Source organism: Myotis myotis, unplaced genomic scaffold, assembly GCF_014108235.1.
Source record: "Myotis myotis isolate mMyoMyo1 unplaced genomic scaffold, mMyoMyo1.p scaffold_m19_p_21, whole genome shotgun sequence".
NCBI classification, from domain to species: domain Eukaryota; kingdom Metazoa; phylum Chordata; class Mammalia; order Chiroptera; family Vespertilionidae; genus Myotis; species Myotis myotis.
Genome location: NW_023416326.1, coordinates 9,484,176 through 9,497,676, shown reverse-complemented (window position 1 = coordinate 9,497,676; position 13,501 = coordinate 9,484,176). Strand labels below are relative to the sequence as shown.

At 43.3% G+C, this 13,501-nt stretch overlaps 1 protein-coding gene across 1 annotated transcript in view; it reads right to left on the bottom strand.

The window, feature by feature from the left end:
- The window catches only part of USH2A (usherin), a 396,481-nt gene that overhangs the window by 273,426 nt on the left and 109,554 nt on the right, over positions 1 to 13,501 (bottom strand). Inside the window, exon 20 of the mRNA XM_036354768.1 lies at positions 4,992 to 5,222. Within this exon, the coding sequence (XP_036210661.1) occupies positions 4,992 to 5,222 (231 nt within the window). The remainder of the gene's footprint in view (positions 1 to 4,991; positions 5,223 to 13,501) is intronic.

Genomic DNA, 13,501 nt, shown 5'->3' with positions numbered 1-13,501 from the left:
AACAGGTAAGCAGGAAAGAGCTTAGACCAGGCATCTCAATGGAGAACTATGGAAAGGATAAGTTAAGAGGATGACAAGAAAGATTATTAGTTTGAAAAACAATGTGGAAAAGAGAGGAAGTGTTGGTACAGAAACCCAGGACACACAGCTGGATGAGAGAGTGGCTACAGGAACTCACTGCTAGGTCATAGAGTAGGTTCATATAGTTGTTTTTTTTTAATCATTATAGCCTAAATCTAGTATCCAAGGTTAAATACAGTCTGGGGTTCAACTCTGCCAGGGAAAAAACTTGGCATTTTATTTATTTAGGGTTGTTTTTTTTTTCTTAAAAAAAGCACTTTCTGGCAAAAGTACTCGCTCTCAGTCATAGGAAAACAAATATTGGAACACCAAGGGTGTTGAAGGTCAGAACTAATATGCTTTTATTAATTAGTTCATCTGAGGATGTTCGCTCTGCTTGCACCTTTACCACACCTGCATATAATCAGCTTGCCTTTAATGAAGTGCTCACATACCTCACTTTACTAAAAACGATTAAAATAATAACAATAATGCAGAAATAGTAAGGACATGTAAAATATGTGCTTCTACGGCATATTGATTTTGGCTGCATGTCTCTCTCCCTGGATCGGTAATTAATTGCACCTCTGGATCCTACTGCATTTTCCTCCGGCCGTTTTGGGGAAGACAAATGAAATACGAAGGGAACAACATGCGTGACAATCATGCGTGTCCTTGAGCAGCAATGATTAGGAAGAAAGTGTGCAGAGTTCTCATCTGCAAGATATTCAGCATCAGTCATCGCGTTTCCCGTGAGGACAAATAAAAGGGAATTGCATCCAAGCGCACGGTATGCTGGGTCCCCAGTGGTTTGCTACAAAGATCTCCCCAAAGGCAGTCGCCGGTTCCTGGGCAGGGTCACCAGGAAAGGCCCAGCTGAAAAGGCTGGTGTGATTGGCATCTAGCTGCTGCAATCATCAAACCTTCCCCCAAATGATCGTGGACCTGTTCCCACTAATAGGAAAAAGAAACAGTGAGGAGGACAGAGAGGGTCGCCTTTGGAATGCCAATCTGAGAGGTACCTTTCGTTTTCTGTTTTACCGCCTTTCCTCTGGCTGACTAGCATTGCACGGACAGGACTAAAGTCTTTATGTAAATCCAGTGTGCTGACTCTGAATTCCTGAACAAAACGAGCATCTTTTTCTGAAGACGCAGTGATCTATCTGCCCTTCCCTTTGCATCTAGAAGGGATGGCTCTGTGTGCTATTTCTGTTTTGGATGAAGAAAGTGCTGTTAGCTCCATGTAACCAGGAGAATATCTCACCCTGTGATTCCTGGTTTTCTAGTTAGAGGATCACAACATTATTGTTGGATTTGCTGCTGCTCTGCACCCTCTGATAGGACCTATGACCCATGAATGGAATTTCCACTGATACTGAGTAATTCTCCCAATATCACCAAGTCATTCAGATTAGTAGAGATAGAGTAAACTTATGTTAATCTTCAATTGAGAACATCTATAATAATAAAAGGGTAATATGCTAATTAGACCAGACATCCTTCCTTCCTGACAAAGCCGCAGGGGGTGGGAGCCCTGGCAGAGACAGGCAGGGGCCAGGGCCAAGGCTTTGCACACATTTTGTGCATTGGACCTCTAGCAATGTTATAAAAAAGAATCATGTAATTGAACAATCCTTTTAAAAATCTGTGTGTTTCTACACTCACAGATGCCTTGGTAATAATCTCTATTTTGAATTTTTGAGGCAACTAAATATTCTATAGTCACAGATTTAAAATTTAAAAGTTAAAGGTGTTGGTCAGTTAGTACAACCCTCAGTTTACTAGATGGGCATGATGACACCCACAGAAGTGTAGTTTGTCCAGTGTCTCAGTGCCAGGTAGATCAACTTAACAATTTCAGTAACAACATTAAATAGCACATTTTAATATAAATATATTGCATATTATTCATTTCCCAGATATAACATTTAGGCAAACATATTTGGTATAAGTCATAGAAAATGAGGTAGTAGAATGTTGATTTTCGAAACTGCAGAAGACTTAGAAAAGCTCCTGTCCCACCATTGGCACTTACTTAATATTCATTAAAGGAGTAATAGGTTAACAGATAATATTTAATGAATGCTAACTAATCTGTGTGGCAGACACTGTGCAAAGTTTATTAGGTGGGCTATCTCCTGTAATCCTTCCCTTCCTAATAGGTATCAATACAGTAAGTAGTATTATTATCCCAATTATAAAGAATCTTACCATTTGTGACAACATGGATGAACCCAGAGCAGTGTCGGCAAGCTCATTAGTCAACAGAGCCAAATATCAACAGTACAATGACTGAAATTTCTTTTGAGAGCCAAATTTTTTAAACTTAAACTATATAGGTAGGTACATTGTTATTAACTTAATTAGGGTACTCCTAAGGCTTAGGAAGAGCCACACTCAAGGGGCCAAAGAGCCGCATGTGGCTCGCAAGCCGCAGTTTGCCGACCACGGACCTAGAGGGTATTACGCTAAGGGAAATAAGTCAGATAGAGAAAGACAAATACCATAGGATTTCACTTATATGTGGCATCCCAAAACACAAAATAAATGAACAAACTCAGATATACAAACTGAGGTTTGTCAGATGGCAAGGGGCCAGGGGGCTGGGTGAAGAAGGTGAAGGGCTTTAAGAAGCACAAATGGGCAGCTACAAAACAGTCCTGGGGATGCAAACATAGTCAACAATATTGTAATTACAGTAATATAGTAACACATGCAATAGATGTGTGGTCAGGTGGGTACTAGATTTATCAGTGGGATTACTTTGTAAGTTATATAACCACTATTCTGCACACCTGAAACTAATATAATATTGAATGTCAACGGTATCTGAAAAAAACAAACCATTTTTTATGTATATAAAACAACACACCCAATAACTTGATGTAAAGTTAAAGAGAACTTTAAAAGTAAGGCGAAGCTACCACTATAAGGGCCCAGTGATGCCCCCAGACATGCCCGAATGCAGAAGAATTCCTCCTCCAGGAATCACCAAAGCTCCAGGGAGCAGTGCAAGCCAAAACTGTGATCTCCCTGCCTTGTCCTTCAAATGGCGTGTGCTCCAAACACATTTCTGTGCAGCTGGAGGCGTTGTTACAGACAGAAGGACCCTGCGTCGCAAGGCCTAACTTTTTTAAAGCAGCATTTGGAAGACTTCCCAGACACCACATCTGCCCGAGCCCGTGCACCTCGGAGGAGAAGGCCGGCTCCGGAGACAGTGCAGACGACTAAATGTATTAACGGCGGACGGGCCACTCCATCTTTCCTGCTGCAACAGTAGGTGATCCCATCAAAATCTGTCAGCTGGCCGGCCATCCACACCTACGGCCTCACAGAGTACACCCAGGTGAGGGGAGCGGATGCTGCTCTGAATGTGGGGCCAGGGAGGGAGTTTCCGTTTCCATTTGAGAAAAAGTCTCCGTTTTTACCCACAGATTCTTTTCCTTCCTTTTGACTATTATAAATACTAAGCAGAAGGTTCGCATTTTCGGGGGGTGAGTGGTTGACTTCCTAGCTCTCGGTGATGGTGCCCATGCACCAGGCCAGGTAAGTGCTCATTAATCCCAACACAGCTCAGCTGGAGGGCAATCATGATTCATTACACTCGCGCCTCCACAGCCAGCCTCACTCAGAGCACACTGTTTACTATGTTAGGATGTTAGGTGAGAAGAAAACAGTAATGCTCCAGCTACTGTTCCTAACGCAAATTTCATTTCACTGTCCCCAACCTATGAAACATTTATTTTGTGTGTGTGTGTGTGTGTGTGTGTGTGTTTAATTGCATTTACTGGGGTGACACCGGTTATGAAATTATACAGGTTTCAGGTGCACAACTCAACAACACGCCATCTGTACACTGCACTGTGTGCTCACCACCCCATCACCATCTATCTCCCCTGTACCCTCCTCCACATCCTCCCCTCCCCCTGGCAATCACCGCACTGTTGTCTGTGTCCATGAGTTTTCTCTCTCTTTTTTTCTCAATCTCTCCTCCACCCCACCACCACCCAGCTATTTGTTCCAAAATGACAAAAGCCTTATGAGTTTACAGAAACACACACACACACATATTTTATACTTTGTAAATTGGGAAAGTGAAGTAGGAAGCCTAAAGAGTTACAATTTTCTACCATCTATAGGGAAATGGTGCTCTGAAGTACTATCCTAGAGATAACAACTTCCAGAATATTCCAGTAAGACCAGGAGCTGGGTGAAGCACATGGGCAGGGTTGGGTGCTGTCGCTGCTTAAACGCTTGGTATTGTGTTGGAGATGTCTCCGCATTGATTCTCATTTCAAAACCACCACCACAGCATCATATTAAAATGCATTTATATTGATCACTGAGGTGTTTCGGCGCCTTTATATTCTGTGCCAGCAGCAGATGCCTTACTCTATCGCAGGCCCATATAAGGTATGTTTTTTCCTGAAATACTTTCCATAGAACCTGTGGTTATACTTTCTAAGGAAGTTACACCGTGTAAGTGTTAGGAATACATACCCGAACAAAGTTAAAGAGCTTTCTTACATTCCTTTTAGCGCTTTAATAACCTGATGTGCCCAGGAACTTCCAAGAGGGAGGGCATTCCCCACTCATTTGCCCACAGAACTCTTCCCAGAGCCAGTGACGAATGTTCTGGAAAAAAAGTTCTAGAAACTTTGTCCAACAGCCACATTCATCACATACTTTGACCCACGAAGACAGCTTTTCCCTATCTAATTTTTTCTTTCCTTTCTTCCACTTTCCCACCTTTCTCCAGAATCCCAAAAAGAAAGAGACATGTGGACACAATCAAGCCAAAGTTATCAAGGGCTGAACTGGTGTTTCTATAAATAGGCATCGTACAAATTCATTGTAAAGGGATATCAAAATAATAGAAAAGCTTTTGGGTCTGCGTGCCTCTTCAATAAAGGGCCGTCAGACACACTCACCGGTGAAGTCTGTGTTGACGGGGTGAGTGGAGCTGGGAAATGTATAATATCCGTGTCCGGGGAAGCGAACTCCTCTCTCCGCCCTGGCCCCCGGGGCTGGGAGGGACGTCTCCCTCCTTTCCAGCTGATAGACGGGAGACGGGCCGTTCAGTTCTGCGGGCGGGAGCCAGTGAGCGAGGATGGCTGTGCCGCTGACCCCTTCGACCAGAGGCGGCCTCAGCTGGGCTGGCGCTAAACGTTAGAAAACACGTGTTACTTTCGAGAACTTGGCTCCCGTCTCCAGACACAGATCCTCACACACATGGACCCGTGCAACCGTGGGCATCACACTCGAAATCAAATTCGTTAGGCTCTCAAGAATGTGTGTGGTTCCAGGAACCAAAACCACAAGACAGACTTAATCCACAATGTGACTAAAGAGTTTGAGTGGCTAAGAGAAGATGGCGGTGGCCAGGAGGGCGCTGCCCTCCCGTGAGCAGAATGAGAGACACGTGTGTAAAAGCAGCAATTACCACTGAGAGACACTGAGCGTTGAATGGACTGCTGCTGACATAAACGAGAGGAAATGCGGATGCTGGGACACCAGAAGAACCCGGGGCAGACGAGCAGAGGGGCATGGCTGTCTAGGTCCCCCCCAACCTTGGTGGCCCACTGGGGGTCCATTGGGGGGCTCTGACCTACCTGCAAGGCCATGCAGCCTGTTCCTTACAGCCACATTGCCTGGAGCCTTCTGCCTCTGAACAAAGGCAGTGGGGAGCAGGAATCACAGGGCTGGGCACCCACACCTGGCCTTCCGGCCTCCAGCTTCCCCTCCTTGCAGGCTGGTGACCCAGGCACTGTGGGCACCTACCCAGCCCCAAGCAGTTTCCCAAAAAACTACCCGGCACCTGGAACCTGCACACAGAGGTCCCTTCTACAAGAGACCACCTTTGGTACAACAAGCAAGAGAGAGACGCATAGGGAAGGCTGGGCAGCCCAGAGAACACTCCAAGAGCTGCGGAATCACCGAGGTCAGAGCTCAGAGAGCCTCCTTAAGGTCCACCTCCAAAGGGTGGGCGGGGCCTCTATCTGGACGCTCCTGGCTGCCTACAAGGTCTCCTGAAGCCCATCCACCAATCAGAGGCAGCCATCAGGATCCACTCTCACACCTACAGGCACCTGTCCCCTCCACCCAGTGCTGCTCCAGCTGGAGCCACCATCTCCTCCCTCCCACCAGCCTCCAATCCCACCTGGCACACAGGCTACAGAGGGCCAGCTTCTGTATGGGCTACTTTCCCGAGGCTGGAAGAGACAGCTCTCTTGTCTAATTTATATAAGCAGACACAGAAAGTCAAACAAAACGAAAACACAGGAAAAATATCTCTCAAATGAAGGAACAAGAAAAGGCCCCAGAAAAAGGAAACCCTAAGGAATGGGTGTAAGTCACTTGCTTAATAAAGAATTCAAAGAAACGGTGATAAGGGTGCTCATCCAACCTGAGAGGAACTTAGGGAGAAGGTCAACAAAGAACAGTGTAAAAAGAACTAAGCAGACCTGAAGAATACAATTGAAATAACACACACACACACACACACACACACACACACACACACACACACACACGAGGCAATTACCAGCAGACTAGCTAACACAGAAAACCAGATCAGAGATGTCAGAGAGAGACTAGTGGTAACTGGCCAATCAGAGCAGCAGAAAGAAAAAAAAATAAAAAAATACCCATAAAGATACTTTGTGGGACCTCTAGGATAGCATCAAATGCTCAAACACTGGCATTATAGGGATTCCCAAAAGGAGAAGGAAAAGAGAAAGGAATGGAAACTGTATTTAAAGAAATAATGGCTGATAAGTTTCCTCACCTGGGAAAGGAAACAGATCTAGTTCCAAACTAGATGAACCCAAAGAAACACACACAAGACATATTGTAATGAAAACGGCAAAAACTGAAGACAGACCATCTCGAAGGAAGCAACAGGAAAAAAAAATTACATACAAAGGAAACCCTATAAGTCTGTCATCTGATTCGTCAGCAGCGACTTTACAGGCCGGAGGGGCAGGACATCTAGAAAGTGCTGAAAAAAGGGACCTTCAACCTAAAATAGTTTACCCAGCGAAGTTATCATTCAGAAGTGATGGAGAGAGAGTTTCCTGGACAAACAAAAAGCAAAGGACTTCATCAACACTAAACCAGTTTGACAAGAAATGTTAAAGGCGTTTCTTTCCAAATATACAATAGATGCAGCATATCAGACATTTCAAAAGCTACTATGAAGGTTAAAAGAAAAAAGAGGATCAAAATCAGCTCAAACTGCAATAAGTAGTTAGGAGACAAACAACACGAGTCAATGTAAAACATGATATCAAAAACATAAAATGTGCCACTGGCTGGTGTGGCTCAGCTGGTTGGGTACCTGGGGTTACATGTTGTTAGGGAGCATGCAGGAGGCAGCCAATCAATGTTGCCCTCTCACATGGGTCTCTCTCTCTCTCTCTCTCTCTCTCTCACTCTCAATCCCTTCCTCTCTCTAAAAATATAAAATTAGTAAAAACAAAATCTTATATACATACATACATAATTGCTTTCAGTTTTGCAAAACAAAATTCTGTATCATTGCAAGGCACTGTTATTAGTAGCCAACAACACATCTTTTAAATTGCATGTGATAAAAGATCAAAGAACATATCTCATCCACATTCAAAATCTCCCAGTATTTACTTAGAAAAAATCTTATAAATGTAACTATAAAATGGAACTTCGATATCCATCATTTCAAAGAATAACAACATACAAAGTCTGTTTTCACGTGGAATAAAATTACAATGTTCTTACATTTTTTGCAATAGCTCTGTAATCTGATTTCTAGTCTGTCTCTTCTGTTTATAGCTGGTCTTTTATAAAATGCTTGATAATATACATTCTTCTCTATGCGGCATTTATTGCTTTATAATCTGATTAATAGCATATCATTATGCATAAATTTACACTTGCAAAATTTATGTAGTGTGGAGTCTGAACATCTTCGGATAAGAACTGAAGGCTGAACGAGCAGAAGCTCTTGCCGATGGCAGGTCTTTAAAATCAAATCTCCTTATTTATCTTTAAGGGAGAGTTTGTTGTCTATGAAGACTGCAGGACCGTGTCAACATCTCAAAACATCATCAACTTTGCATATGAAGAGAGGGCTCCTGGAATGAACAGCCCTCCCACGTCCCAGGAGTGTGTGGGGAGCAGGCTAGAATAAGACATCCTCAGGCACCATGTCAATAGAAAAGGATTGTGACTTTTTCTCTGAGACACAGTTGGCAACTGGCCTGCTTCCACTGCTATCCAATAAGTGACCAGAAGAGCAGACCCCCACCCCCAGACTCTCAGAGATTACTCAGTGCTGCCTTGCTGACTTTTCTCTGACTAGGAAAAAAGGAAAAAAAAACTATTGTCCTGCTGCCTTCTTTGTTCAGGAGTCTCCAAGAGAGAGTATGTGTAGTGAAACTTAACTGGAAAAGGAGAAACTTAAGGTTGTCGCCTGGCTCTCCAAGTCCCTCCGTATGGAACAGTGGCAAATACATTATTTTGTGTCTCTGTTCTTCCATATCCCATTTCCTGAGGAGTACATTGGGCCTGATTATGTCTAGGATCTCTTCGTTTCAAAGGTCCATGACTGGACATTTCCAAGCCCTGCCTCCCAAGCAGTAAGCCAGGAGGGGTGTGGACATATGGATCCCCTTCAGCTCTGAGCCCCATGTTCCTTGACCCCAGTCCAGCCTATAAATATTATGACTTTTCTGTGATCTATGACATAAGGAAAAGCCAGAAAGCACTGCTTTAGGAGACTGTATGGGACTTTCCCTTCTTGGCGAATAAACATGGCCTTCGTCCATCCGCCATCACCCTGGCCATCAATAGGAACCGGCACAGAACGAGGACCCTCCATGGGAGGAGGGAGGAGGAGGCGTGATTTCTGAACTGCGATTGGACCGGCATTGATGACAGGGAGCACCGTTCCCTGGCATCCACCGTTAATAAAAAGGCCGTTGCTTGGACTGTAATTATGGCATTCTTGCTACCCAAACTTGAAGCTTTTATGGGGCTTCTGCAATTATCTACTTAAATGCATCGTAACACTTGCTTCTCTGACAGCAAAGTATTGATTTTTTAATCATTTTCAAGTCTCCTCCAGCACAAATAAATGTACTACAGTTACAGTTAATGCACTGTGTACATGCATTAACCGCGGGCGCGCCGCCATTCATTACTTGGCGATACAGAGAGCTGAAGTCTGGCTCCTCAGAAAGTAGCGGCAAGGATTCAACATCAGGATGGAAGCTGCATTGTCCTTGGTGCTCCCAATCCTCTAACTTCTGGGTACCTTTTTAAATAGGGTACTTAGGCTTAAAAAAGGAAGGGGTACTGAATGAAAATCTTTTATATATGTCAGTGTGGATGAAATTAAAACTCGTCTCACTGAGAAGATAGGGTTTATATATCTCTAAAGGTGTCACTGCGGAACATATGGCAACTTTACTCAGATGCATTTTGGTCCATTTCATTTCTTTCCTTGCACATATTTAGGACGCATCTATCAAAATACTTGGGTAATATATCTACATCTCTCTCTATATATATACACACACACAAATACATACGTATGTATATAGGCTGATTCAATTTTTACATATTATAATTGTGATGCTTTAATGCCTTACTACGATTAGCATATTATAAAGCTAAAACAGTGTTTTAAAAGGTGTGAATTCTGAATGCCCTTTCTGTGCCCCACAAAGGCCAAGTGCAGCCCCCGCTAAAATCACATATCTCAATACAGACCTGGCGACAGAGGTCATCGCGTATTTTACCCATGAGCCTTTTCCTGCGGTGGTGCATCCGCACATTCAGAATTAAAGCTGGTGAGTCAAAGCAGTTAATTTTGTTTTGTGAGAAATAATATCATTTTAGTTTTAGCATCTAAGACAGATGCCAGCGTTTCCCTCTGAACAGATGGTAATTCCATCTAATAGTGCATCTCTGTATTAGTGAGGTCTGTTGTGTATACAAACAGTAATAAACAGTAGGTAAGGATCAAAATAAATTTTAATTGTTGACATTAAATCCTGGCAGCCACAGTTCTGAGGCGGCAGTACTCCTTTTTCAAGCCTGTCAGATTTACGGAGGCTTGCGGGGCTTTGCCGGAAGCCGCCCCATCCCAGTTACAACAGAGAAATGTTCCAGGGCTACCAGTTACTGGTTTGCACCGGGATGCCTGTTGTCCTACACTGAGATGATTCTTCCAGAATGACAGGGAAACGGTGCGCCTGTGACAGCCTGCCAGGATTTCTTCTAGAATGGCCTTGAAGGACTGAATGTTTAATGGAGGTTGATACACAGCGGCTCTCAACCTGTGGGTCGCGACCCCTTTGGCGGTCGAAGGACCCTTTCACAGGGGTCGCCTAAGACCATCCTGCATATCAGATATTTACATTACGATTCATCACAGTAGTAACATTACAGTTATGAAGTGGCAACGAAAATAATTTTATGGTTGGGTCACAATATGAGGAACTGTATTTAAAGGGCCAGAAGGTTGAGAACCACTGATATAAAGTGTTATGTCCCATGGTTACATTGGGGAGGGGGCACAGTATTATCACAGCCACTTGGGTATCTTGCTCAGTAAGGGTCTCCCATTCAACTGATGCTATTCTATGTGCAAATCCAGGCATTCCTGAACTATCCGAGAGTGACATCATTCCTATGATTGGTTGGCTTTGCCTAAGTCTGAAGGATTTCCCTGACACCACAGCTCTCATCAACGGCTCTTCTATAGGCTTGGCCCAGTGCGCCAACCAGCACCCATTTGGCTCTCCGAGCGCCCCCAGCGACCTGGTATTACCAGTCGCCGTGGCTATTTATTTTGGGAAGTTGCCATGTTTTTGTTTTTTTTTTTAAAAAAAGAATCATTTTTTAAAAAAAGAGTCTGGCATTCAGGTAAATGTTCAATAACAAACATGCTTTGCAATCATATTTCTTTAAAAAATAGATGCATTTTTTTAATCATGAAAAATATATTGCTTCCACCATATGGGACAACCAACGACTCGCCGACCGATTTAAGCGGCAGCATATTGAGCTGACCATATGTTACAGTGCTGCGGAATGGCTGAGTGATTCATGCCCGTCACATTCTAGTATATCAATTAAAGCTCCTTGAAGTCTGCATGATTTGTGTCTCTGTTATTAAACCCTGCTAATTCATCCCACTTACACATCTGTTATAAATCTCGAGGAGTGCGGCATGATTCATGGCAATCTGGGAGCAAATTCTTCTCCTTGTAATTAACAGTAAATTGTTTTACTGCCATGCGATGAATTTTTCAGTTATATTGCAAATGAACTCCTAAATGTGCGGTTCTTGCCGAAGAACCGACTTATATCATTAGGCAATTAAAAAGTATTGCTCTGAACCAAAAGCTTTTAATCAAGGGAGATTCAACTTGAACGTCGCTGAAGAGCGGTGGAAATCTGACGTGCGGGGGAAGCCTGTAAAGGCATTTCTGGTGTTGAAAGGGCAAAACAGACAAACAAACCAGAACCCTTCTTGCTGCTGGGGACGTCGTGGATGCGGAGGGCTGCCTGAGCACCTGGGCCAGCATCCTGCGCATCTCGCAGCTCCTGAAGAGGAACTGCCATTCCCAGATTTCTCCGGTTGCCTTCCACGCCTCTCACGAAAGCGCTGCCTGTATTCTTGGAATAAATAATTGGATAATTAGCCCCGTTGAATCATCAGAGGATTCCGGTGCTGTTGGAGTGTTCTTGTCAAAGGTGAAGCCAATTCATTTCGGCTCCCTCTGCAGCTCTTCGCAGAGGCTGTGATTTTACCCCCTCCTCCCCCGGTTCCCGGCAGCAGCCTCAGATTCATGAGTCCATACATCAAGTCGGTAGTTTAACAACAAATGGAATTAAATTCAAAGAAGGGAAACTAATTGAAGGACAGCAACAGAAGTGTTTGGTAATGTGCTTTTTAATATGGCACGCCGCATTTGCATGATAATTTTTTCCTTTTTAGCGTGGAGCCGAAAGTGACTGGCTTAATGAGGGATTATTCAAGACAGGAGCGAACCAAATGCATTCATAACTCAGAACAAAGATTGTATTATGAAACAAAAAGCAGCGGCGACCTCACAGAAGTAACAGGATGATTGGTTTATGCATTATGAATAAAAAGATAGAAAAATATTTATATTGGTATTCACTAATGACTATATGTACAAGATTGTTGTAATTAAAATTATAAATTAACATATTAAGAGTGCTTGTTTAATCACTCTGGGCCCTATTCGCAGTGAAAAGACTTGGGTATCTGCATGCAAAACAATGTGTGTTTTCAACCCAGCAGCCAAGAGCCTGTACATTTTACTTTGGATTCAGAGAAAAAAGCTTAATGCACCACTAATTACTTGCTTAATGGGAGATGGGCTCATCTGAGCGCGGGGTGCAGAGGTCAATTTCTGACCAGCAAAGGAAAGAGCAGTGTCCCTCCAGGACCGAATCTCCCAAAGAAATTTCAAAAAAAGGTTTAAAGTGTACTTCATCTGCAAAGGATAGAGATGCACAGATTTCCTCCATTAAAAGGGTAATTCTCAAGGATAACAAAGACTCTAAGAGGGTTCAGTCCCAAGCTCATTACCCTCAGGCCCTTGGAAGCAACTCCAAAGCCATGGCTCAAATCGCCTGAAGATTTTACAATGGAGACAGAAGCAGCAGCTCCAGGGAGAACCCCTCCCTCATGTGGGATCCCAGGCTTTGCCCTGGCAGGAAAACTAGAGGAGTAGTGATGGAATATTCTAAATGAAACACACCAATTCTAAGCCTGTATCGGATTGAAACACACACACACACACACACACACACACACACACACACTTAAAGCACAAAAAGCAAATTATAATTCTCAAACCTTTAATGAAACAGTCAGATAAATCTTTACAAGTGTCTTTCTCGTTTATCTGACTGAGATTTAAGGAAGACACATCTTCATGATTTAGCTGGATACTACTTGCAATTTTTGGTACTCTTTTTTTTAAAAAAAGTTTGTAAATGTGGTTGGCTTCTTTTGATCTCCAATAATGAGCTCATATGAACTGAATTTAGATTTACAAGTAAAATTTTCCCCAAAACCACCAGAATTCACGGGAGTAATATATATCCTCCAAATTGCCATTTTATTACTAGAAGACAACATACAGGTGAAAGTCAACTTTTAGTCCTTTCCTACGTCAAACCTGTTGACTATTCTAAAGGCTTGGCTTTCCCATTGCTGAGTTCTATATCTTAATATCTGTGCTACATGCAGATGTCTAATCTCAAGACAAGTTTTAGGAAAAACCACAGAACTGGCTGCAGCCACTGTGGTTGGTGGCAGCACAGACATCATGGCTGCACTGAGTGGGGAGGACTCTGTTTCAAGGACAATTTTCCTACTTTACTCTTTGCAGGCCCAGGGTGTGTCTAGTCTCTA